This window comes from Aythya ferina (genome assembly GCF_964211825.1).
Source record: "Aythya ferina genome assembly, chromosome: 5".
Taxonomy (NCBI): domain Eukaryota; kingdom Metazoa; phylum Chordata; class Aves; order Anseriformes; family Anatidae; genus Aythya; species Aythya ferina.
In genome coordinates this window covers 7,807,250-7,830,147 of record NC_140301.1, presented here as the reverse complement: position 1 = coordinate 7,830,147, position 22,898 = coordinate 7,807,250, and the positions used below count along the sequence as shown (strand labels likewise).

The following is a 22,898-nucleotide window of genomic DNA, read 5'->3' as shown; positions in this document are numbered from 1 at the left end:
GAACTGCCTAACTCAGTAATATTTCTGACATCTGATACTCCATATTTACTGTAATGTTTGCAAACACGTCCGCATCTATTCACTATCACTCTGCAAAACAAGAGACAAGTTAGTCAGGAAAAGCTAAGCAGTTCAGTGTAATAATAACAAACAATTCTCTGACCTTACACGTTTTTGATTTAGTACATTCAAGTATCACTCAGAGATTTCTCATTAAAAGAAGCAATTAGTAGCCTAATACAAACAACAAAACTCATGACAATTTCTGGTCTGCTCACTTAAAGTGTGCCTGAGTTTCTCTGACAGCTAGACACCCCAGGCAGCGCTTCTGGCCATTTGGGATCCAGCCAAAACCTTTCCTCAGAGTTTCTACAATCTTTTTTTTTTTTTTTTTCAAAAACCTGACTCTGATTAATTCTTCTCAAAGAAATATCAACAAAACAAAGCACAAGTTCTCTGTACAACTGCGGCTGCTGTTTGCTTTGAAGAACTTTGTGTTTGGATTCAAAGTGCATAGCACTGGGATCCCCTAAACCAGGGGGGTTCATTAGGCAATTCCCTCCGGATGGATACGTATCACTTCTCCCCCTCAACAGGACAGGAGCACTGAGTGAGTAATACACTAACTTATGAGCATGAGGTGCAGATACCTACGTTGAAAACACCCTCTTCCATAAAGTAAGCATCTCCTGAACAGATGGGCAGACCTACCTCACCAACAGCCATTTAGGATGTGAGGGAAACAGACCTGCATTAACAAACTCAGGTATTTCCAGTTGGATCATTTCTCCCCCTAGTTACAAGTTATGATGCAAGAACTAAGAAAGCTGGCATACATGTATCACTTCTTAGCTGGATTTCCACAGATCAACGTTTATGAAAAACATTCACAGGAAAACAGGAAATGGACTCCTACATTCCTCTTCCTCTCATTCTCTTTACACTTTATATTAAAATTGGAGACAAGAAAACTACGGGAGAAATTGTTCCACTGGATATTCATTTGATTACCTCAGAGTTTCCAGAAAGGGTGGCATCCTGTTAAGTACTAACCTTGCCTGGACTTCTGTAAGACTTTTTAGGACTAAGACAACTGAGAAACAAGATGCTCAAGAGAAATTCAGTTTGCATCTTTTACGGAAGAATACATGCTTTCATTTCAGGTCCTTCTGCTAGGAAATGTTTTGGGGTTTGTTTTTCATGGTTAAACAGTAACACAGTTTGATTTACGGAAAATGGAAATGATTTATGGAAAAGCACCCTGTCCTCCCCTTCAAAATGTAACAGAGAATGAGTTTCTTTTTTCTGTCCATGAGCAACAGAAATGTGAATAGAAGCTCCAGTGGTACCGTTACTCTATCAGAAAGGCAGACTAGAGGGAGTCCTGCCTCAACACTGGAATAAAGAAATAACAAATTCAGCCCCTCATGACAGGGTATGAATCCTGTCTTTGCTTTCTGCTTCCAAGTCCTGACTAAATCCTGACTACCTGCAATGTTGACAATTTCTCCATTGATTTCAGTATGTACAAACCACCTCAACTCTAAACTACTTGACAGAAGTGAAGCAAACGTACCTGAAGGAATGCTGGTGAAGTTGGCAGTCTTTAGGGTAGCTAAACTCTTAAAAAGGATTTATCCATCACAAATTATAGCTGGCTGCAAGGAGCAGTCCACGGACAGCTGTGCAAAACCTAGTATTTCCGCCACAAAATACTGAACAGAGGAAATAGTCAAACATGCATTTGGAAAAGAAAACACCTACATATTCCTGTGATAATGATTTCTGATGATTTTTCTAGTGATGGCCTAGAAAGTTGCTGAAAAGTTTTAAGCATTAAGAATAATTTTCTTTTTTATTTCATCTCATTACTTTTTTTTTTTTTTTTGACAAGTTGGGAATATAGATATTCTAAAATAATTTTGAAAGCAAAATCTTCAAAGGTAAAATAATTTTGAAAGCAAAATCTTCAAAGGCATTGCAGAGACAAAATTTTCACTTTTTAGCGTTTAATACACAGTTTTGCCCTAAGACCAAACCCTTGAGTGTGTCATCTGTACAGTACTTTATGCAGGGAATTGCAGGAGATGACCAGGGAAGAAGACCTAAGCAAAGGCCAGAGCAAAAATACACCTGCATACAATTCCTGTAGAGACAAAAGACACTGAGAAAGACAGCTTGCCATAAACAGAGTTTACAAGCTCTATTTTACTGCACATATAGAATAACTTATCAACATCATACTGTATGACTTATGATACTTTGACATTGCAAATCCTTTACAGCCTACCAGGCCTATTTATAATGTAATAATTTATTTACAAAGCAAGAAACTAATACTTACATAGCTGTGACTCTTAAGGAAATCTGAAGGGTTGCTTGTGCAGACTTTATCCCCTTCCAAGCCAATTACTCTTTTACAGATATTTGATTTGGGGTCATTGGGGCTTTTCGCAATTACAATATCTCCTCTGGGAGGGAAGAACAGAAACAAACAAAAGAGAACTCTAATTACAGAATATTTGGCTGAACACATGTATCAAAGCACGTACTCCAAAATTATTCCCATGTATTAAAGACATTTCTTTCTCAAGAAAATTCTTGTCTGGGATTTTGGTTTCTTCCATGAGTTTTACTCAGGTGGAATGCAACCATACTTGGAGAGTCTCTTTGTTATTCACGTTACTTACAAAACTTTTAGACTACTTTTTAATTGGCAATACTCTAATAAATGCAAGTCATTTAACTTGATCCTGTTGTTAGTATATATGGAAGAGATTCCAACTTCCTATGTGTCATTGTCCAAACGTTTTTCTTTCAGTGGAACTTCAAATGCCTGAGTTTGCAGGCACTGATATATTACTTTTGCCCTTTGATTATATACATTAGATCGTGCAATGAAATATTCCACAGCAAAATGGGCAAAAGCCTGGAGACTGCTGTGCTCTAATCATTATGTTATTTAAATGATAAACTGCACTTACACCATTTGATCACTTTTCTAACATCCTATCAGAGCACAGCAAAACCCACAGCTTGATTTATAAAACAAAACTGCTTAGAGAAATTACATTCACACAGAATAGATTTAGGGGAAAGAAGGGGGAGGGGGATTCTGTATTTCTTTTGGACAAAGATGGAAAAGTGACTTGGACTATATCCTAAGGGAGGTCTGACAAGTCACAATGAGAGATTTATGAAAAATTACATTTCAGAAGCAGAAAAATATGTGAAAAATAAAGGATGGATAGAGCATAGCTATTGACAAGGCCTGCCAAACTAAATGTACAGTCCAGTCACAGCCAAGGAGCGTACTTTCGAATGCAATAAAAGTGTCGGCTAAGGTTCTCCGAAAAGACAATATCAGAATTTTGAATTGTTGGTTCCATTGAAGGTCCAGAACACTGCAAATTAAAAATAAATGAGAAAAAAAAATTACTATTTGCCAATTACCTTTATCTAAAATACAAGAGTTTTCAATTTACTTGCTAATAAGTTATAGTAGGTGTAATGCAAAACAAACAATTTTAAAAAATGAAATCCTCAGAGGAACATTTGATACATTTAAAAACTGAGGACAGCCTCCCGAGCTCTTGTGACTCTGTTAGAGCTCTGGGTTAGCTTAAAATTGGTCCTGAACTGCGCTAGGTGCTATGATTTCCTAAGGACACGTTTCAGCACCTTCTCTGCAGGAAATTTTTAGAAGCAGCACTCCGAGCTCTGCCAGCTCACCCTGCAGAAGCTGCAGGAGGAGCTCTCAGCCAAAATCCATGACATCCAGCTGCTAGGTTGAGAACCTGGGAAAGGCAGGGGGGTAGCATAAAACATCCAGAAATCTGCCCAGCATTGGGAACAGTAGTGTTTCCTGTGGCATTTTGTGACTCCAGCCTTTCTGAAAGAACATACTCTTTGCAAAATGCTTACTCATATTGTTTCCCATTTGCTTCAGTGATTCCTGAAGCAATGAACTGCATAAAATACGTAACTTTCTTCCCTTTTTTTTTTTTTTTAAAGAAAGGAAAGGCTGGACCTGTCTCCAGTAACAAAAAGTAGGGAATTAATGAACACACTTTGAAAAAGCTTTAAAAATGAAGAAAACTGAAATAATGGCATTATGACACAAACCAGTTTCAGTATTACAGTTTTATTTCATAGAAAACATCATTTCCCCTTAAAGATCATGAAAAGGAAAAGTTACCACAACAACTCCTCCAAGGTACTCAAAGGCACAATGCGCTATGCAGCCGTATTGCACAGTATACCCAAGAAATCGAAAGGTTTTTCCTAGGGCATTGCGAAACATGGTACAGTGCTACGTCCTTCGGCTGGGTCTAGTCTACATCAAAACAGAAGAACATCATTCGTTTGACAAGAAGCAACATGACATTAATAAAACTATCTTTTGCATCTAACAACCACTGGACGGTATTTGTAAAAGAACAGCGAATGAAAACAACAAAATAATCAGATCTATCTGAAAGGATGAAAAGCCACCAAGTTATTCATCTGTTAATGCTGGCACCTCCACGTGTACGATTAATCGCCGCTCTCCCCAGCTTATTAGTAAGATTTAGATGCTCAAACAAACAGAGAAGAAGAAGCTGCAAACACAATGAGAAACACTTTGCAAGGCTACGGAGATCAACGGGAGGGAGTGGTGACAATACTCTCCGCTGACTCAGCCCGACTTCTTTTGCTGGCATTTGCAGACAGGCTTACCTGCCCTGTGTCTAGGTACCTGCAAGGGCCGTGAGAACATCCTCTCCTCCACCAGGCTTGGCCGAACGGAAGCTGGGAAGCTCTGATCCCACCTTTAAGCACAGGCGCTCCCTTCCTGCCTGGACTACTACAGCCTACTGTAAAGCACAGGCAGCTGGAGACTTCAGATGTTTATTAAATGACACTTGTGAGCTTTGTTCTAATCACATGAAGACAGTACAGCCAAAATCACTGTGTTTGGTTTTGTTGTTGTTTTTTTTAAGCACCAGCATTTAAAGCCGAACACTCAACAGCAAAACAGAGAAGCATCTGACCAGCTGAAGTGACCTGAAGCTATTTCACAACTGCAATCACATTGACAGAAAACTGGAATAAGCGAGTAGCCAACCAAGACTTTACAAGTGACCTGACAGCCATTCAAAGGAAAAAAGGCTTCAAGAACTACTCGAAATTTAAGATAATAGAGTTGTGAATGGCTTGCCTATGTAAGGCTGTTTATGCTAGAGAAAACCGATGTTGTTGGTTCTGGAGTTTTTGCCGAGTTTTCTTTTGATTAGACTTTCATTACCAGAACATTTACATATAAAATTAAGGCATTAGGTCCTGCTATTCTTAGACACAGCACAGTGGCATATGTTCTGTAGCACATTAAAGGACTCCGTGAATACCTTCTGACAACCTTACCCAAATATTTAAATGAAATTCCGATGACTAATTGAAATTACTGCAACACTAATCTGACTGAAGTGTTCCTTACCCCAATATTTAAGATTTTTGATATACTTTTTTTTTTTTTTTTTAAAAGGAGGTGGAAGATGTGCTTTAGTAACTGAAGCAAGTTTTACATTCTGAAAGAAATCTGTCCCCCTTAAACTCATTATCAGCTTCACCATGAGTTAAAACCCCAACAAAACTTCTCTCCTACTCATTTACTGAGATGGGTCAATAGAGCTTGCTAAACAAACACAGTAGCTTAAGAAGGAACCAAAAATGCTGCAGGTATTGTGCAGCCTACTTGGCAGTGAAGTAAAGTGCTCCCTTTCTATATTTCATGATGTTTCTCTATGGGAGTTTTGTCTGAACGCAATCAAAAGAGGTTTTTGATCTTTGCATTTAGTATTTATTTATAGGGAAAAAAGAAGAGCCTTCATGGGGGAAAAACATTCTCTACCAAGCTCACTTCCTTGCTCCGAAAAGGATTTACTTGGTTTTTATTGTGTACAAGATCACCAGAATACATGTACTTGAACCAATCTGTGATTCCTCACCCTTCAGCTTAGCTGAGGAGTTTCACAGTAACACAAAACATAACAGAAAACAAAAAAGTCTTGAAGGGTTTCATTAGCACGTGCTCGCACACGGCCGGACACCTCGGAGAAGCAGCAGCTGCCCTGGAAGCTAAGGGCACTGCCAGTACGATTTCACTCCGGGTTCCCAAAAAAGCGATTTGCTCTTCTCCACCCAGCACACTATGAAAAGCATGGACCAACCCCTTGCTCTCAAGGCCAGGAGCGCTGCGAGCCCAGAAACATTTCACGGGTGGTGAAAGGCAGATTGAGTGTTGGCAGATCGATGAGCGTTTTACAACTGGCGCGGATCAATGACCGCAACGGGCTTGGGAGAGAAGCACATGGCCGCTCCCCAGCAGCGCCTGCTAGAAAGCCCATCTCGTGCTGCTTCTCAGGCAAATACTGCACAGCCAGGCTGCACCTCAGGTCTGTGGCTGTAACCAAAACATGTACTTTTTCACAGCAAACTGCAAACCAATTCTGTATGTCTCTGGAAACCATTTTCGAATTCCAAATGCATGCACCTGATCTCCTGTCAGAGTCCAACAGGCACATCCGTCCCCCGTGGTTACACTGAGCACACGCTTCTTGTTGGCTCTGAGTAAATCTGAATTCGGAGGGATGGGTTTGTCCATTATTCAGGGAAACAGAGGGGCTGAAAGAGTGAGTGCTACCTACTGCTACAGCTGCCACGATACCAAGAGGATAGCAAATGAGCCAAGAGGTCTCAAATCTGGCTCCCCGTTCTCTTCCTAATGGGCTCCCAAAGACTCTGCAATGGGGAAGCTGGATAAAAATCAATTCTCAATCCAAGAGACGGGGATTTCACCAGTCCCACTTTACATATGTGGCACAATGGGACTTTTTGAAATGCTCAGGTTTATCAGATGTTCATGATAATGATGAAAAAATTCCTTTAAGGCTTAACTTTTACTACTCCTCATTTCAAATTAAGGCACATAAGTTCATTTCCAATTAAGGCACGTATGCAATACCTAGATGATACTCTTTGAAACTAATAAGATAACTTCACAGCTTCTTAGTTTTTAATGTTAGGATCCATCTTCTGCCATGTAATGTTCATTCCACAGACCACAGGATAACTACAATCCCCAAAGTCTCCGTGTAGTTTTAAGTAACAACTTCTAGTTCACACGTGAATGGTTGTAGGAAGTCCTGTCCAAAACCAAACCAAACCAACCAACCAAACAAAAAACCCCACAACCTCTAGAGGTTTATTATTAAAAAATAAACACAGAACATTTATCTCACAATTGCTCCAGCTTAAGTATCAGTAAAATATAATTGTTTCCTCTGAAAACTATTTATCGGTGCGTTCTTTAAACAATGCCATATTATTGATCACAAGCGGCCAAATGGCTGAACGTTTTTCCACGTCCCGCAATTCATTTTAACACAAAGTCCTGTCGGCAGGCACCTCCACCAGATACAACACGAGGCCATTAAGGACAATAAACCAAATGATTTAAGTCACGGGCCCCTTGAAAACTTAATGGGTCTGTTGTATAAACATCCTTATCACAGCCCTATCGACATAAAACCTGTTGTAATTACTTCCAGGTACTACTTACTACTTACAGAGTAGGCAATGTAACATTTTATACTGAAACAGACACTGTTTTTCTAATGAAAATAGACATTGATTTGAAAAAGTTATGCACACACATTTGTCATGTAGAATACAATTTGGCTGCTCGAGAAGAACTGCGTATTTTATCTCCTGCAGCAAACAAAATGCAAAATCTGACTCCTACTCTTCTGTTCACTTCTTCTTACGTCGCCTAGGCTTTCGTCATTTTATTTTCTTGTTTGTTTGTTTATAAAATTAATCACAGCTAGCAGGGTAGAAATCACTTTGAGCCTCATGAATGACATCCAAGAGATGGGAAGGGATTAGTTCGCAGTTGCTGCCAGTTATAGCGCCAGGTGGCTTTTTCTGCAGTGAAGGTGTTACCGATAATCCCATTACATTGGTACTAAATCTTGCAGACATCAAAATTATCACCAAGGTTCCTTTTCATCCCATCCTTTCCAAATGACTGGAAGTCGCTTCACCTGAAAGAAGTCAAATCCACATGCAGCTGCTGTTTTAGCAGCCAGCGGACTCCCTGAGAATGCCAATCGTGATCCAATTTCGCTGTGCTGGTGGCCCCCTATTCCCTGTCCAATAATACATCTGTTAAAAAATCCTACAGCTACAAATCAAGTTTAATCCTACCAGGGACCTCATGTTGGTCTTGTCTTCCAAAAAGGCAGCAGGTTTTACCGTCTATCTCTGCTAGCGTCTAGGGAATACTCTTTAAATCCCAGCCCTACTTAGAAGAATAAGCTAAGGATCACAAAACATGACCTCAAAAACCCTGATATGACTATATTCTGACCCAGAGGCATTCATTCTAGGTGAAGATTAGAACTTTGCATAATAAGATTACACAGCAAGTGAATGATATCAAGGGACTATCCATATGCAGCCGCCTGGTTTTCTATAGACAGCCTGTGCTCTGCAATATGCAGCGCAGACGAAACAGAGCTTGGTCTTTCTAGCTGAAATAAAATAGATTCACATAAATTAGTTGGCCATTTCCAGATTCCTAAATCCCCTATTACATCTTTTATTGACAGCTCCTGTGAGGATAGCACAAATGTTATTCTCTTTGTATTTTTGCTTCAGTAACAATCACGCTCTGAGTGAAATGTAGGTAGATTGTCTAGAAATTAACATCTTGTTTGCTGTAATCTTGGATTACAATTAACTGTGTACATAATAAAATTAGGAAACCAATCAGTGGATTTATCATTTCCAGATAACTGATGGCACAGTTTAGCACGCGGTGCCAAAATTTTAAATACAGGAAGATCGAAGGCATAGCCAATGAAAATGTGGCTAAACAAATTATTGGACTTGATGCCAATTAGATTTTTTTTCACTGTAATAAAACATTTCCAGTCACACTTGATTTATATAATACTAAATTCTGAATTTTCACAGAATATTTAGCAACAATTGATCAGATTTTCCTCAGCTAATGGAAACACAACTATGGCATTCTTCCCTACCCACCAGACATCTTTCTTCTCACAATGTAATCCTATAACTTGCACCATGTTTTTCCCAAAAGGTTACCTTGCGACTATTACTAAAAAAGTCCAAAAGCCCCAAAGCAAAAAAGAACACACGATGATCGGGCTATTGAAATATTTTTGTTGGAGCTGGCATTAACATAAATTTAACTATTTTTAAAACCTCTTCATGAAATTAATGTAATATGTGCCGGAAGAGTGAAAGGTGTATGTCATGTTTACTGAGAATTTTTAAATATGTTAATATATGTATTTTAAATATGTTAATTATACTCATCAAAGGATTCTGAACACCTAAAGGAAAACAAGGAACCATTTTCAAATGATCTTTCTGTGCACGGGGCCAAGGAGAAGTTGACTTGTATTTCTAGCTGTTGTTTTCCTCTAGAAGATGCACTAGATACAGTCTGGCAAATTTGAAAAAACTCGGGTGATATTCTGGAAGGATTATTTTTCCACATTATCTCTACTAGGCACTGACAGTTTGTCTCCAACAAGTGCTCCTTCATCTGCTGTTCTCAAGCTGACAAGTAGCTCAATCCTGTAAACAGCAATTCACATAATGCAATCCTCTGGTGTGGATCTGGCCTCAACTAGAGACTACCTACATGAGAATGAACAATTTTTCAAAACAGATTTCAAGCAGTTCTCACTGATTCTCTTTACCTTTGGGAGAAAACTCCTAACAATCCCACAACCCTGTACAGAATGGTGTGTTAATGGTCAGATGCGTTCCTGGGCTTCTACCTTTCTCTGCAACTCCATCTATACTCATCTTTGCTGAACAGCAAAATCCAAACAGTTGAGCAAATGCATGGTCATATGTGGCAAGTCTGAGCCTCAGAGGAATGCTGAAATTTTCACTTAACGGTTTCCTGTAACAACATCAAAGTTAGGACATAGATGCCAAAGCTCTGACAGACAGCACAGTCCCTTTGCTGGTGAATGAGAAAAATACAGTGTCTGGATCACAAGGGTCAAGTAACTATTCTGAGCTATCCTCATTCATCTTGAATTTCAAAACAAACTACCTGCTTGAAATATTCCTGCACACGCAGAGTAAGTGTGTAAAATGTGTGTTCATTAACTAGGACAAAGAGTCCCAAGTCCCATTTTCACATTGGGTACCTGAACTATGACCTTACAGAAACCTGCAGTGCCCATGGCTCACACGTCCCATGCACTTCCCACTGCTGACACACCTCTAAGCACACACAGGTATTTTTGGAAACACCATTCAAAGCAGTGGGGTAATTAATTTCCCTGTGCGCTAACAAATAAGAAGACTGTTTACTTAAGATATCTGCCATTACAAACAGGATTGCTTATTGGTAAAAACACCACAAACAAGCAATAAAACCGTTCACGTAAAGCAGCCTATTTACATACACCACCACGAAAACTGTTTACAAGGTGTCTTAGTCTTATCCCCACCGTTAGTCTCAGATTAGTGTGTTACTGCTGAAGAGCACTCCACAGTATTATTAACACGGAAATCACACAGCATGGGATCTTAACATAAACAGTGAATCATTAAACATTCAAAAAATGCATAAGAAAAAAAAAAAAAAGAGTTTCGGCACCATCAGAAAATATAACAGCAACAATCTCTGTATTTCTTCATCAATACTCCCCAGTTACGAGCATCGCCTTCTAATGAAATGTGCATACTCTGCATTAAAAAAAAAAGTGTTAAAAAAAGGAGAAAAGAAACACAGACAACAATGAGCTTAGTATTTACATTTTCAAATTACCTGAACAGAAAAAAACTGCAAATCAAATGCTGCTATTACTCTACAAAAATTTTGATGGCTTTCCTAAGTTGCTTTTTAGAGAAGAGGTCCAAAATACACGTGTATGGATTCAGCTTCCTACTCTTCACCATACAAACTGGATTGCATGTGAGTTTATGCGGTGAAAATAAATTTTAATTGGTACTTTTTATCACTGCTATAAAATTCTGAGCTATTTCTGAGCCATTTTATATAAAACACAAGTTTCGTAAGTTCTTCTCCGCTTACAGATACAAGTATTAAAAAAAGTTGCAAACATCAATAGATGAGTGCAATGATATTCAGTCTAAGTTAATCCCCAGACATCCAAATCCATGAATAAAAATTCATCAGTTTTAAATACACTGAGCCTATTAAGCAAGAACAAAAGCATATGCACAAAAGAGCTTTTAATATATTTCAAAGCCCACAAGAGCCATGGTCTCATTAAAATTATAAATTACACAAACATGGAATGAAGATTCAAACTGCAGTGCAGCTAAGGAGATTACAGAAAACCCCGCGTTCCATATGATAACACACCACGGCCCTCCCAGATGGGGGCTTGGAACAAAAAGGCCATCACTGCAGCTAGGGAAAACCTCCTTGTGATCTCTGGTTTCTGTTCAGCAGATGACAGCCAAATAATATGTTGATTATTCTGTTTGTGCTGCTAAGCTTGTAAGACGGAATAAAAGCGATATGATCTATTGTGAACTCAATGCTAATGTGTTGCTCCACTCATAAATAATATACTGAATTTATTCCGAAACTATCTTTTCATCTGAGTTCCAGGTTTAAAACGCATGAACTAAAATAAAAAGCCAGCATAAACTATTATTTAATTCGAAGGTTTAAAGTAGAGCTGACACAATAAGTGAATCAAACACGTGGAGGCACCTTTCTCAAATTTAGCAGATGATCGTATGCTAAGGTGCTGAGTACCTGCAAGGCGCTGAGCACGCTCCAGGCCCCCAAACTGCACTATCACGGAGAGCAAAAAGGTTACCAAAGAAGGCCCGTGTGCCTTATTTTATCACAGATAACTACCAGAAATCCAAATTTCAAGTGAGGAGGTGGATATTTGTAAAATGGAAAATAGAACAGAAATAATCATTGAATAACCTCACTAATCTCACACCTCCTCATCCAAAATGCCTTCTCAAACACAATTTCTAAGTTTTTAAGAAGTGGCCACACAATAAGCACACAGTTCACCTTACCCTTTTCTTCATGACACACTGCACTTCTAAAAGGAAACCCAGGGACTGCTCATATAGCTCCTTTCACAATTACTGTGTACGTGCTAAAATAACCAATAATCTTCCCGGACTTTAATGGTTTTGAATTTTAGGTCTTTTATACCAGAAATGTTAAACATTCTGGCCAAAAAAAAAAAAAAAAAAAAAAAAAAAGGCCCTGTAACTTGGCAATAGTGTAAAAATATCAAGACCAAGGGGCTGCTTCACACTTCTGGGACCAATGGAAGCACGGCTGATACAAAGAAATAATGGAGACATGCAGCTCAAGAAGTGCATAACCGTTTTCCCAGAAACATTAAAGTGTACTTAAAGGAAGGTCAATTACCCTTCTTCTTTCAACGTGGGACACAGAGACAGCTCTAAAACAGGCTGACTGAAAACAAGGGAGCTGGGAGATCTTTGAATCAAGTGCTTGTATGTTTTAAGACCCAGGTAAATTGCTTCCTCCGGAACAGAGTCCCCCAAGGCAATGAGATTACACATATTTCTAATACGAAACCAGAGAAGACCTTGAAACAATCAGAGAAGCGTACTTTCACACCAGCAACCGCAGCCTTTACCCTTTCCCATTTAAAATACAGCATTGTGCATGGCTGTATAGTCCTACTTCCAGCTTGTCCTCAGTGAAGCCTGCCGGTTGTGGTCCTGCCTGATTCCTTCCTGATGGAGTTGGCCGGCGTCACTGGGTGGGAAAGCCAGAACCAGCATAATCCTGCACTGGGTCAGTGACCCTATCGCTGTTCGTAGCAACAAACAAATTGCTTTATCTAGCTCCTTGTAACACGCCAGTAGGCATTTCAGTTCAACCACTGCTCTTCTGCATGTCATTACCAGGCTAAGGATGGAGCAGTTCATAAATTTCAGACAGAATGAGCAATAAGGACAGTAAAACTGCTCATTAGGGGACACTACACCACCTCAGGTTACTTCCAGAGCAGCAGTGGCTGAATACCCCAGCCGGCATTAACCTGCCTGTCTGGAGGAGCTAGTGAACCCTCAGTGCCCAGAACACATCACTGGCCACTACGCCGGAAAGCTTAGGCTGTGACTTTGTCTGGCCTGCCAAGAAGTTACATCCTTTCATGTAAGCACGTTGGCAAAGATTCTTGTCTTTGCGACCAAGTTTTTGAGATTCCTTTCTAATCAACTGTAGAAATGTAGAAACTTCCAATGTAGAAACTTTCTGAGTCACAGCTAGCATGCCTGGCACTGCTTCAGTGGAAGTCAGAGCCTGCTGCTGAAGCTAATCGGAGAAGAAGTCAGCAATACAGATCCTACCCTGCAGCAGAGCAGCCAAAAGTTACCTCTATACGAAAACTCCTCAATTACATTTCCTTTACACAAGAGGGGAGGTCGGGCAGGAGGGGCAGCACAATTACAAGACTCATGACGTGGATTTTGTTAACTTTTATATCCAGAAAGTACTACAGAAGTACTTGTCGGAACATTACTGGTTGGTTTGGGGCAATAGCAGCAAGGAGGGAAAGTCCTCCGTACAAAAACACCTTTAAGAATATCCCAGCAAGCAGAGACGAGCAACAACTTCAGAATCCTGAAGGGGACCGGGTCAATCTTTTCTAAGCATGGACAAGCCTCAAGTGCTTTGCCACAACATTCATGGGATTCAGGTTTCACAATGTTGCAGAGATAATGGGGACAGAGATGATGGGGGAGGCTAAACCAAAAAAGAGCACCTCCTATAAAGGCCCACCCTGTAGGCGAGGAGCAAGCACTGCCTGCATTCCCGCAGCTGCTGCTACTGGAGAATTTTAAGAGAAATTGCACAGCTAAGAGAAAATCACAGCTATTTTACTTTTCCTTCCCATAAAACATCATGGCCTACATTATTTGCCTGGCTTTAGAAACCCCTGCTTGATCAAATATGCACAGCCAGATACAGCTGGAAATCAAAAACAAAGACTTCAAAATATCAAAGAATTTAAATTACATTTTTCCAGTTGAAACACAAACTTCACCTTATCCACTGATACGCTGAAGCAACAAAAAGTTTTACTCTTTGAGGGCAGTCACCTGTATCCTCTACGAAATAGTTGTGGATGTTAAGCTTTGGAAAAGGCTTAGAATCACTCTCTCAAATTCGAGATTTTAATCCTGAAGTAAGCTTTAAATGGCCGTGGAACCCAGCATGAAAAACATCATAGAATATCAGAAGCCACAATACAAAGAATACTCCTCCTCCAGCTGGCTATTTTTTCCATTGCTTTTAGTCCTACTTTAGACCTATTTTTAAATTATCATGATTGTTTTAAATAAATGTGAATTCATCTTTTTAAAATAAACAGTGGTAAAGTAATCCCTGTGAAATACATGACTAATTTGTACGATGCTTATTAAGACAGCACACTCAACTTAAAGCTCATCTTTGCTACTACCGTTCTGCAACCTTCAGTAATTCTATACTGTATACTTTTATATTCTGGAATTATGGGAACATATTTAATATCTGCACAGAAATTACAATGGTCATTTCAGTAATAACTTTTTAATGATCTACATTTATTAAACCGTTGTCCTCAGCACATAGCATAGAGTCAACTATACTGCTTGGATTCACGTTGCCTGATTTATGTACTCCCAGTTTAAAAGAACTGCTTACGTTCGACACAGGTTCAAATTTTTATCACAGTTGTTCAGTAAATAAAACCCACAGAGGCACTGAGAAAACATCTAGAGGCTTTCCGAAGAAAATCATATCATGTTTTATACAATCTCACACGATTGGTATGTCTTAAACTCTCCCGCTAATCCTCGCGTTTTCCAGGGAAGGATTGGGTAACTAGTTTTTAAGCTTTTTTCACACTGAAAAACCCCAGGTCTTTCAGTGCCAGAACTTCCAGGATTAAACATTCTTTCCAGTTGTTGGCTCATGCCCTGAAGATCCTGCACTTTCAAACATCCTATTCTAGCCAGTTCAAAGATCAGGAAAATGAAGCCATCTTCTTTGCGGTCATAATCCACGACCCATGCTGTTAGATACTTAAGAACATCTCAAAAGCAAACTACCTTGTTTCAGCTCCCAGCGTGAGCTCGGCGGGGTGCAGGACCACATGACTGCCGGCCCTACCTCGTCAGGTGACGCGGGCGCTAATCTGATTTGGTGACTATAAAACTTTAATCAAGCCTAATGCCATCACATTCCAGGACTGATGAGGGGAGCTGCTTTGCCAGACAAAACCAAACACTAATAAGATTATGAATCAGGACTGCCATTAGATCGCAGCTTTCTAGTTTTCTATCCCATACGTAAACCAAAGAAAAATATTGCTACAAACCAATCAGGCAGACGTACAGTTTTGAAACAAAATTAACTAATGTATTTTATTCCAAAACAGCATTTCGCTCATTGCCAGGGAAGGACAAGAGAATACGCTGAATCTTATAAGGCACAATTAAAATGTAGCAAAACCCATTAATTTGAAATCAAGGTAAGTAAGAAATGTGTATCAACATGTAGACACGACAGTCAGAGAAACACTACTTAAACAACACAACTTGCTGTAGCTGAAGGACCTAAGAGTTTAAACCTGTAACCCATGTAGGCTGCATTCCAGTAACCAAAGCAAGAGAAGAATGGAAAGCGATTACAAAGACATTTGCTCATGATTTGCAATCATCTCCTTGCTCTGTAGGTTCTCTGCATCTCAATTCCATTCACAGAGCAAAATAATAGGAGTTAGCTACCTACTAACATATAGTTAAGGATGAGGTTTTTCTATATTGTAGTATCTGGAATTACAGTTCCTGTGGCGTTGCTTTCCGAACTGTCAGACAGCTCCTAGTGGGATCCTTCACAATGGCTGGGAATTTTGGACCGTGGACACGTGACCCCCAGCAAACTCTCAGTATAATTCAAAAGAGTGAAACAGCTAATATCATTCCTGAAAACGAAACGCCATTGACTTCAAAATTAAGAAAATTCCACACACTCACTTTCTTCTCTACTTTTCTAAAATTTGCATGCAAACAAGGTCAGGTGCTGTAAGTGATGTTTTTACAGGCACATATTCATTTGTAAAGCTTTATGGTATTAAATAGTTAACTTTTTCAGAAAAGCTTAAATCCTTGAAAAAGAGCTTACTTTCACCTGCTTTCTAAATCAGTAGGGTGTTAATTCTACTCCTCACCATAAAACGTGACAGATGAGCAGCAAACATCACAAACAGAGACTATTGCAATAATTTCTGAAATTCGGTTCTTATACTGAAAGACTATTTATACTTCTCCACAATTCTGTGGTAATACAGTCTCTCCTGGTGTAAGTTACAACGTTAGAGGCATTTTCTCTGTATTTCAGAAGATACCATCTCACAGAAATCATTACAAAAAAATTTCACTTAATGTTAAAACATAGAAAATTCTCAAGTAGCTGTGAGGTTCATTCACACTGTGAGATGAATCAACAGCTCGCAGCAAAAGCTGGAAAGTTTCGTTGCCCACTGTGTGTAAATACCCTTTTCCTTTTTGCGTCTGCTCAGCAACAGAACACAAAATCAACCTATCAAGAAAGCAGATGGGTAGTTCCACGTCAGACCAGTGAGCTGAATCGGCTCTAGAAAGGATCTGACAAGCCCCTGGCTCTGCTGGACTGAATCAGTGGAAGCAGAGGAGGAAAAGGAAATGAGACTTTCTCTTGTAGCGACAGTGGCGTATTATATCCAGTCAGGAAAGGCTGAGATTTCCAGGAATCTTTGACTGAAGCTAAACATGTTTCATGCAAGAAATTCTAAAAATGGTAGGAGCACGGCACAAGCATTGCCAATTACAAAACGCTTTCGGAATTTGGGTTCTGTGTCTGACAAGTATTTAGCCTCTAGTTTTAATTTTAATGGGAAAACGAGATAAAAAGGAAGAATAGAATAACTACTTGTCAGAGAAATAGTAATAAGAAAGAGAAGAATAGAAAGAGGAGGCTCAGCCCTGCACATTTATTTATACCTATTCTGTAAAGTTAATGTAATCTGTTTTAACATCCTTAAAAACAAGCAAAGAAGTACTGTCTTGCTGAAGGAGCAAAAGGAAGTGTGCTGCTCTGCATGGGGGTGACGGTAAAAAAATAAATCAGCGAGACAACATGCAGGTAATTTATCATTCAATTCCGTCTCTGATATGTACGTGGCCACTTCACAAAGGTAACCCCTCTGGGTTACAAGTGTTCTATACCAAAAGCTCTCTAATACATAGGTTACACACACCTGCAAGCACTCACTGCTGGAACAATTTAGGTATTGGACACTGGAACTATAATACAGAAAGTAATGGAAGAGCTGATGCGAGGCTTTAAAAGTTGAGAACTCTGCCAGTTTCAAACTCCTCACGCAATGACACACAGAGTTTACACCAACAATACCTGATTCTTGAGCTTTTTCAAAAGAATTGTGAATCCTGTTCCAGATTTCCACCAATCATTAGTCAGATCATAGAAAATGACATTTAATAGATATGTTTATTTCTTGCCATGTTTGTTTTTTGTTTATTTTTTTTTAACATGTCTTTTGATTCTCCACCACCACCACTTGTGCTGGACAATCATCTAAGTTTGAAATTAAGTGTTTATTATTCAGTATCTCAGAGTTTGGCAGCAAATACAGAACAGTAAGACAACTCTCAGGATACTCTTGACGAAGGCCTTTAACTGCCCACTCTTTAACATGAAGAGAAGCTGGGCAGCAGCAAAATTAACGCCCTGCCACCAGCTAGGAGCACACACTGCTGAAACTTCACATCCCTGCGCACGAAACCGATACGCAGGGGAGAAGCGGTACTGCGGGATTGTTAACGTATTGTTAATGTATTGATCTTTCTTCCTGTTTATATTTAATGTGAGCATTCATAAATTTTCATTAAAAAAAAAGCACTCGATGAACACACGCCTCTGAAAACCATGCTTTACAACAACAAAGCACGCATGCATCCAAATTAAATTAAAGCTAAATTAAAGAGGAGGAAATTGTAAAATTAGAGCCTCACGAGCACACCCTTTTATATTTACCCTACACCCCCCCCCCCAGGAGCGGTTCCCCAGGCCCGCACCTGACGGGGCCGCCCGGGGCCCCCCCCACCGCCGCCGCCGTTACGGGAGGCTGCCGAGGCCCGGCCGGGCTTCACCCCCGGCCCCTCCGCCTCCAGCCCGAGGGAACCGAGCAGGGCCGGGCGCTCTCCGTGCCGGGGGCTCTCCATGCCGGGGGCTCTCCGTGCCCGGCTCCCCCGGGGCCACCCCCTCAGCCCGGCCCCGCTCCCCTCAGCGCGCTGCCCGCTCACCTGCCCGCTCGCCACCGGGCCGCCCGGCCCTCCACGTGCCAACAAGGCGCGCTGCCATTGGGCAGCGGGCTCCCCAGCCGCCCCGCTATTGGCTGCGCCCAGCGGGCGGGCTTCCCCCGCTGTCAGGCGAAGCCGAAATGGCGGCGCGGGGCGCCGGGGCCGGTACCACAGCCGCGGGCGGCCCCGCCACCAGCTTCCAGCGCAAGGCGGCGGCGGGCGGCAGCCGCCTGTCCGCCCTGCCGGGCACCCGGCCCTCCGCTCGGCACGGGCAGCTGCTGCTCTCCAGCGGGCTGCCGTCCCTGGACGCTGTGCTAGGTCGGTGGAGAGCGGCTCCCCCCGCCCCTCATCCCCCCCCCCCCCCCGCACCCCCTTCCCGCCGGGCCCCTCAGCGCGGTTCCCTGAGGCGAGGGCAGCGGTCGGCGCCCCCGGGGCTGTCTCTCGTCCCCCCCTTTCGCAGAGATGGAGCTCGTGAAGTGCTGTGAGCCTTTGCAGCGAATCCCTTTTCCTGTTCCCTTTTTTTTTTCAGTGTAGAAATAGCGGCTGTGGCTCGGCGTGGGTCGGGGCGTGTGGACAGCTCCTGGTGCCGGCAGCTCCCGCAGCCTGCAGGCGCTCCCTGACGGGATTTGGGGTTTGGTGTGGAAATTGGGAAGGCTTTTTTTTCCAGTATATCTCATTTATTTCTAAAATACCCTTTCCTTGCCTTAATGCTCAGTAATTTCCTGACCTAACGGGCTTTACACTTTAAAAAAGACCCTTCTCTTTGACCCTAGGAACAGAAACTCTTGGAAATACTTTAACTTTTTTTTTAGGACGTGGCATCTCTGAAAAACCCTATATCAGATATATTCTATATCAAACCTTCACTGGCCTCCTTGCCCTTCAGTCACAGCTTCCTGGGAGCTGAGTGGGGCCCTCAAAGGCTCATCGTGGGTCTCGTGCACCATCTCCGTGGCCCTCCATGGGGCTCACCCCTTTCTTACATGTTTTGGTCCAGGATCTGCAAGGCAGATACTGAATTATTTGACAGACAGAGGTAGCTCGGGGATAACTGTAAGTAAGGGACACGGGAGCAAGCGTGGTGTTACTAGACACAGGTCTAATTAGGAACTTTGGAAAAGAGGGGAAGGCAGAGGATACATGGAGGAACTTCTTGCACCTCACAGCTACGTATTGATTTGCACAGAGTTGATCACTAGCTATTTCTTAGTAAGTGCATTTCCCTTAAAAAAAAAAAAAAAAAAAAAAAGTAAAAAAGTGGTAGATCAGTGCTGCACTGCAAATGCTGTTTTAGCAGTGAGGCCCTCTACATCCCCCAGCTTTATATTCAGGTGTACCTTCAAGTGTTACAGACCAGGTATGTCTGATTTCAAAGGAGTTCTCTGTAGAGAGTTGCAACTGTTGTATAATGTAAACATCCCTTGTTTGGTGTTAAATGGTCAGTTTCAAGCTGCTTGAGAAAAGGCCACAGATACTCATTGAAAACAATCGTTGACACTTCTCAAGTTGCAACATTTCTTGTGTTTCTGTCCTGAGGATCTGAAACCTCGTTGCTCTAAGTAGCAATGCAGAAAGTTAGAAAACTCACCTGGTTGTTTGCGTGTAGTACTGCCTTAGATACTAGCAGAACAAAATAAAAATAGCAAATAAATAAATAAATAAATAAGTTCACATCAGATTTCTTAGGGAACATAAAGATTTTAACTTCCTTCTGATTTTATCAACGTTCCTGCTACTTTTTCCTGCGGCCTGCTTTTTGCCTAATTTACTATTATTGTTGCTCATTGAAATACGAAGACATTACCATGGTAACTGCAACAGTTTTACATTCCGTCAAATAAAATATCCTTGCTTAAACTCTCCACAACATCTTATTCAGCCAACCTTCCTACTCAAGTTTCCCTTTAGCATCCAGGGTATACACACATTACAGCTCTGGCTGGTAGGAAGAGGCACTACGACTGGTGACCTGAAAATAAAGCTTGGGAGTACTTTGTGTTGAGGTACTGGCTGACAAATATTCTCTCTTGTACGAGCTGTTTAAAGACAAGAGACACTACATCTGTGGTGGCTACAAGGGAGCTTCAGATAACCAAGATTTTCAGTCATTATTGCCATGAAGTAATCCTTACTTATGGCTCTAACCCTATTTCCTATGTGAAATTGTGTTTTGGTAAAGTCTCATCTTTTTGAGTTACTTTTTTTTCATGTACTAGTTTTAAACAGCTGTTGTTAGCAGCACGTGCTTTCTGTCTCCTCAGAGAATTGAATATTTAAAGCATACTTTGTATCAAGCGTGATTTTGGTACTTTTTTCTCCTTTATCCTTGTGGTAGAGCTGTTGTGTGTGTGTGTATATATATATATATATGTATATTTATTTTATTTTCTGAACAGACAAAACAGAGCAAAAATTGGTGAACCAGAACACAGGGATTTCATTCTGTCTTTCTAGTAACTAGTACTTACAGTTCTTTTAAAAAAGTATCTAGGAAATATTCAATTCCTTGATACATTTGCCATAAATATTGAGGAGTTTGTACATCTCGGTTCAGGAGCTTAGCTTAAGCTATCTGTCATGCACTGAGACACAGCGATGAAATGAGTAGCTGACTGAATGTTTGCACTGTGATGTGCCACTAAATTTCTGGTAGCCTCCTGGCATGGCAGTGAAGTGATTCTGCTGTGTTTTGAGTTCAGGCGTAAGAAAGGAACAATATTAACACTTTTGTGACTTTTGTAGAAGCCTTGTGATCATTCTAGACATGCTGCTACCACACCTGTACCACCGAAGCAAGCAAAAAATATCTCTTTACTCTTTTGTTTTTAGGGTCTTGTGTTTCACAATTTTTCGTCTTTTCTTTCACAGGCTTTGGCCTGTGATTTGATGTGTTTATTTGTTTGGTTTTCTTTGTTTGTTGTTGTTTATTTTTTGCTGTTGTTTTAAGTAGGAAATACAAGGTCAGCAGCCAGAATGTTTCATGTCAGATGTTCGTCTACTTTGTAAAAGCACTTACTGTTTTGGCTGCTTACTCAGCATGGCTTATAAGCAGCATCCTTGTTCTACCTATACAGAGCAACATTTGGAGCTGTTTTATGTCTTCTAGTTCTGGCTTGCTTATGCCAAGTCCTGTACCTTGGCTTTTTATAGTAGGCAGCATGTACTGTTATGCTACTAATGCACAATACCTAGATTGCTCTGATATCATTTATTGATACTCAAACATTGATACCTTGTGTCTTGGCAGTCATATTACAAGTAACGCTTCCTTAAAATATTTCTTTGAATGTTTTTTTCCTCCAATCTGTTGATATTCTGTCCTGGTGCTAAAATCCTTAATTTTGGAGGTAATTATGTATAATATGAAAATGGAAAAGCACGTATATTGTTTGCAAATCCTGTCGATGTTATAATCTGTATAATTATATTGCATTCTAGGTCGTCGGGTGACTTTTGCTAGAATGTGCATAGAAACTTAGCTGCTCAGCAGCATTAAGGAGCTGAAGATGAGTTCACATAAATCAGTGGTGAATGCAGAATTCATTGTCTCTTGATAAAAATGAAGTCTACCATAGTCCTTTGGCCTATGGTCCTTTGGCATCTGTTTGGCCTACAGGAGAGAAATGTACTTTTTCTCTTCCCCCTGGGTATACATCAACTTTATAGGTGCTACAGATATTTGTAGTCCCATCAGCAGAAGTAAAGATGAAGAAATCGATCCAACTCCTTTAGGAATCAATTTCCAGTGAAGTTTAATGAGCTCTTAATTTGATAGACTGTTACACTATTCACTGGAGTCTGACTGTAGAGACTTCTTTTATCAAAACCTTTGGATGCTGCGCTGATGTGATTCAGTTTGCTCCCAGTTTGCTTTTAGAGCAGGATTTAATTGTGGAAGACATACTGCAGTTTCATTCATGCAAAGCACTGCAATAGACTGGTTTCATGTGATCATCCAAATGCTTCCAAAGCTTTTGGAGCTTTCCTGTCACAGTCTTACATTCAATAAAATATTTGTAGTCTAACTTCAAGTTATTCCAATATTTTCTGTCTTGGAATGCAGATTATACAATTTTTTGCTCTTCACGTGAAGTAAAACATGATTTTTTCTTATATCTTCTCTGTTTAAATTCCTTCTTGAGACAATCATTTAAACCACTGTTACATAATTATACTTGTTTTCTCTTTGAGGAACAAATAAATCGGTCAGAACAAGAGTTCATAGATTTTTTTCTTCTTTTTTTTTTTTTTTATACTGTTGGGATTGATAGGATAAGAGCCTGTGCATCAAAACATATGGGCTGTATCCGTTTCAGTCTCTCATTCATTTGGTCATCTGTGATTGGAACATAAGCATTGATTGCAATTGTTTAAACAAAAAGAAGAAAGTTGTGTCCAATTGGTTAAAATATATTTTTATTTTTAAACAAATATTTTATGCAGCTGTATTGATAGAGCTGCTTCTGTGTCCAAGACAT

The 22,898-nt window shown here is 40.5% G+C and overlaps 2 protein-coding genes across 14 annotated transcripts in view; one reads left to right on the top strand and one right to left on the bottom strand.

Annotated features, from left to right (window-relative positions):
• The window catches only part of IMMP1L (inner mitochondrial membrane peptidase subunit 1), a 33,041-nt gene extending 14,482 nt beyond the window's left edge, over positions 1-18,559 (bottom strand). For 2 of the 4 annotated variants that reach the window (XR_014693648.1, XM_084521299.1), the window contains exons 1-4: positions 18,424-18,559; positions 4,199-4,336; positions 3,316-3,404; positions 2,345-2,471 (exon numbers count right to left, since the gene is read on the bottom strand). Coding sequence is in view for 3 of the 4 variants with exons in the window: in XM_084521299.1 (XP_084377425.1) it covers positions 2,345-2,471; positions 3,316-3,404; positions 4,199-4,303 (321 nt within the window). In the remaining variant the exon portion in view is untranslated. Of the gene's footprint in view, positions 1-1,894; positions 2,147-2,344; positions 2,472-3,315; positions 3,405-4,198; positions 4,337-18,195; positions 18,331-18,423 lie in introns of those variants that run through there. The other 2 variants (XM_084521301.1, XM_084521300.1) reach the window with 2 other exon arrangements.
• The window catches only part of ELP4 (elongator acetyltransferase complex subunit 4), a 273,117-nt gene continuing 268,661 nt past the window's right edge, over positions 18,443-22,898 (top strand). For 2 of the 10 annotated variants that reach the window (XM_084521278.1, XM_084521279.1), the window contains exon 1: positions 18,445-18,738. In XM_084521278.1, coding sequence (XP_084377404.1) covers positions 18,561-18,738 — 178 coding nt within the window. In that variant the 5' untranslated portion in view covers positions 18,445-18,560. Of the gene's footprint in view, positions 18,739-18,967; positions 19,087-22,898 lie in introns of those variants that run through there. The other 8 variants (XM_084521280.1, XM_084521282.1, XM_084521277.1 and 5 more) reach the window with 7 other exon arrangements.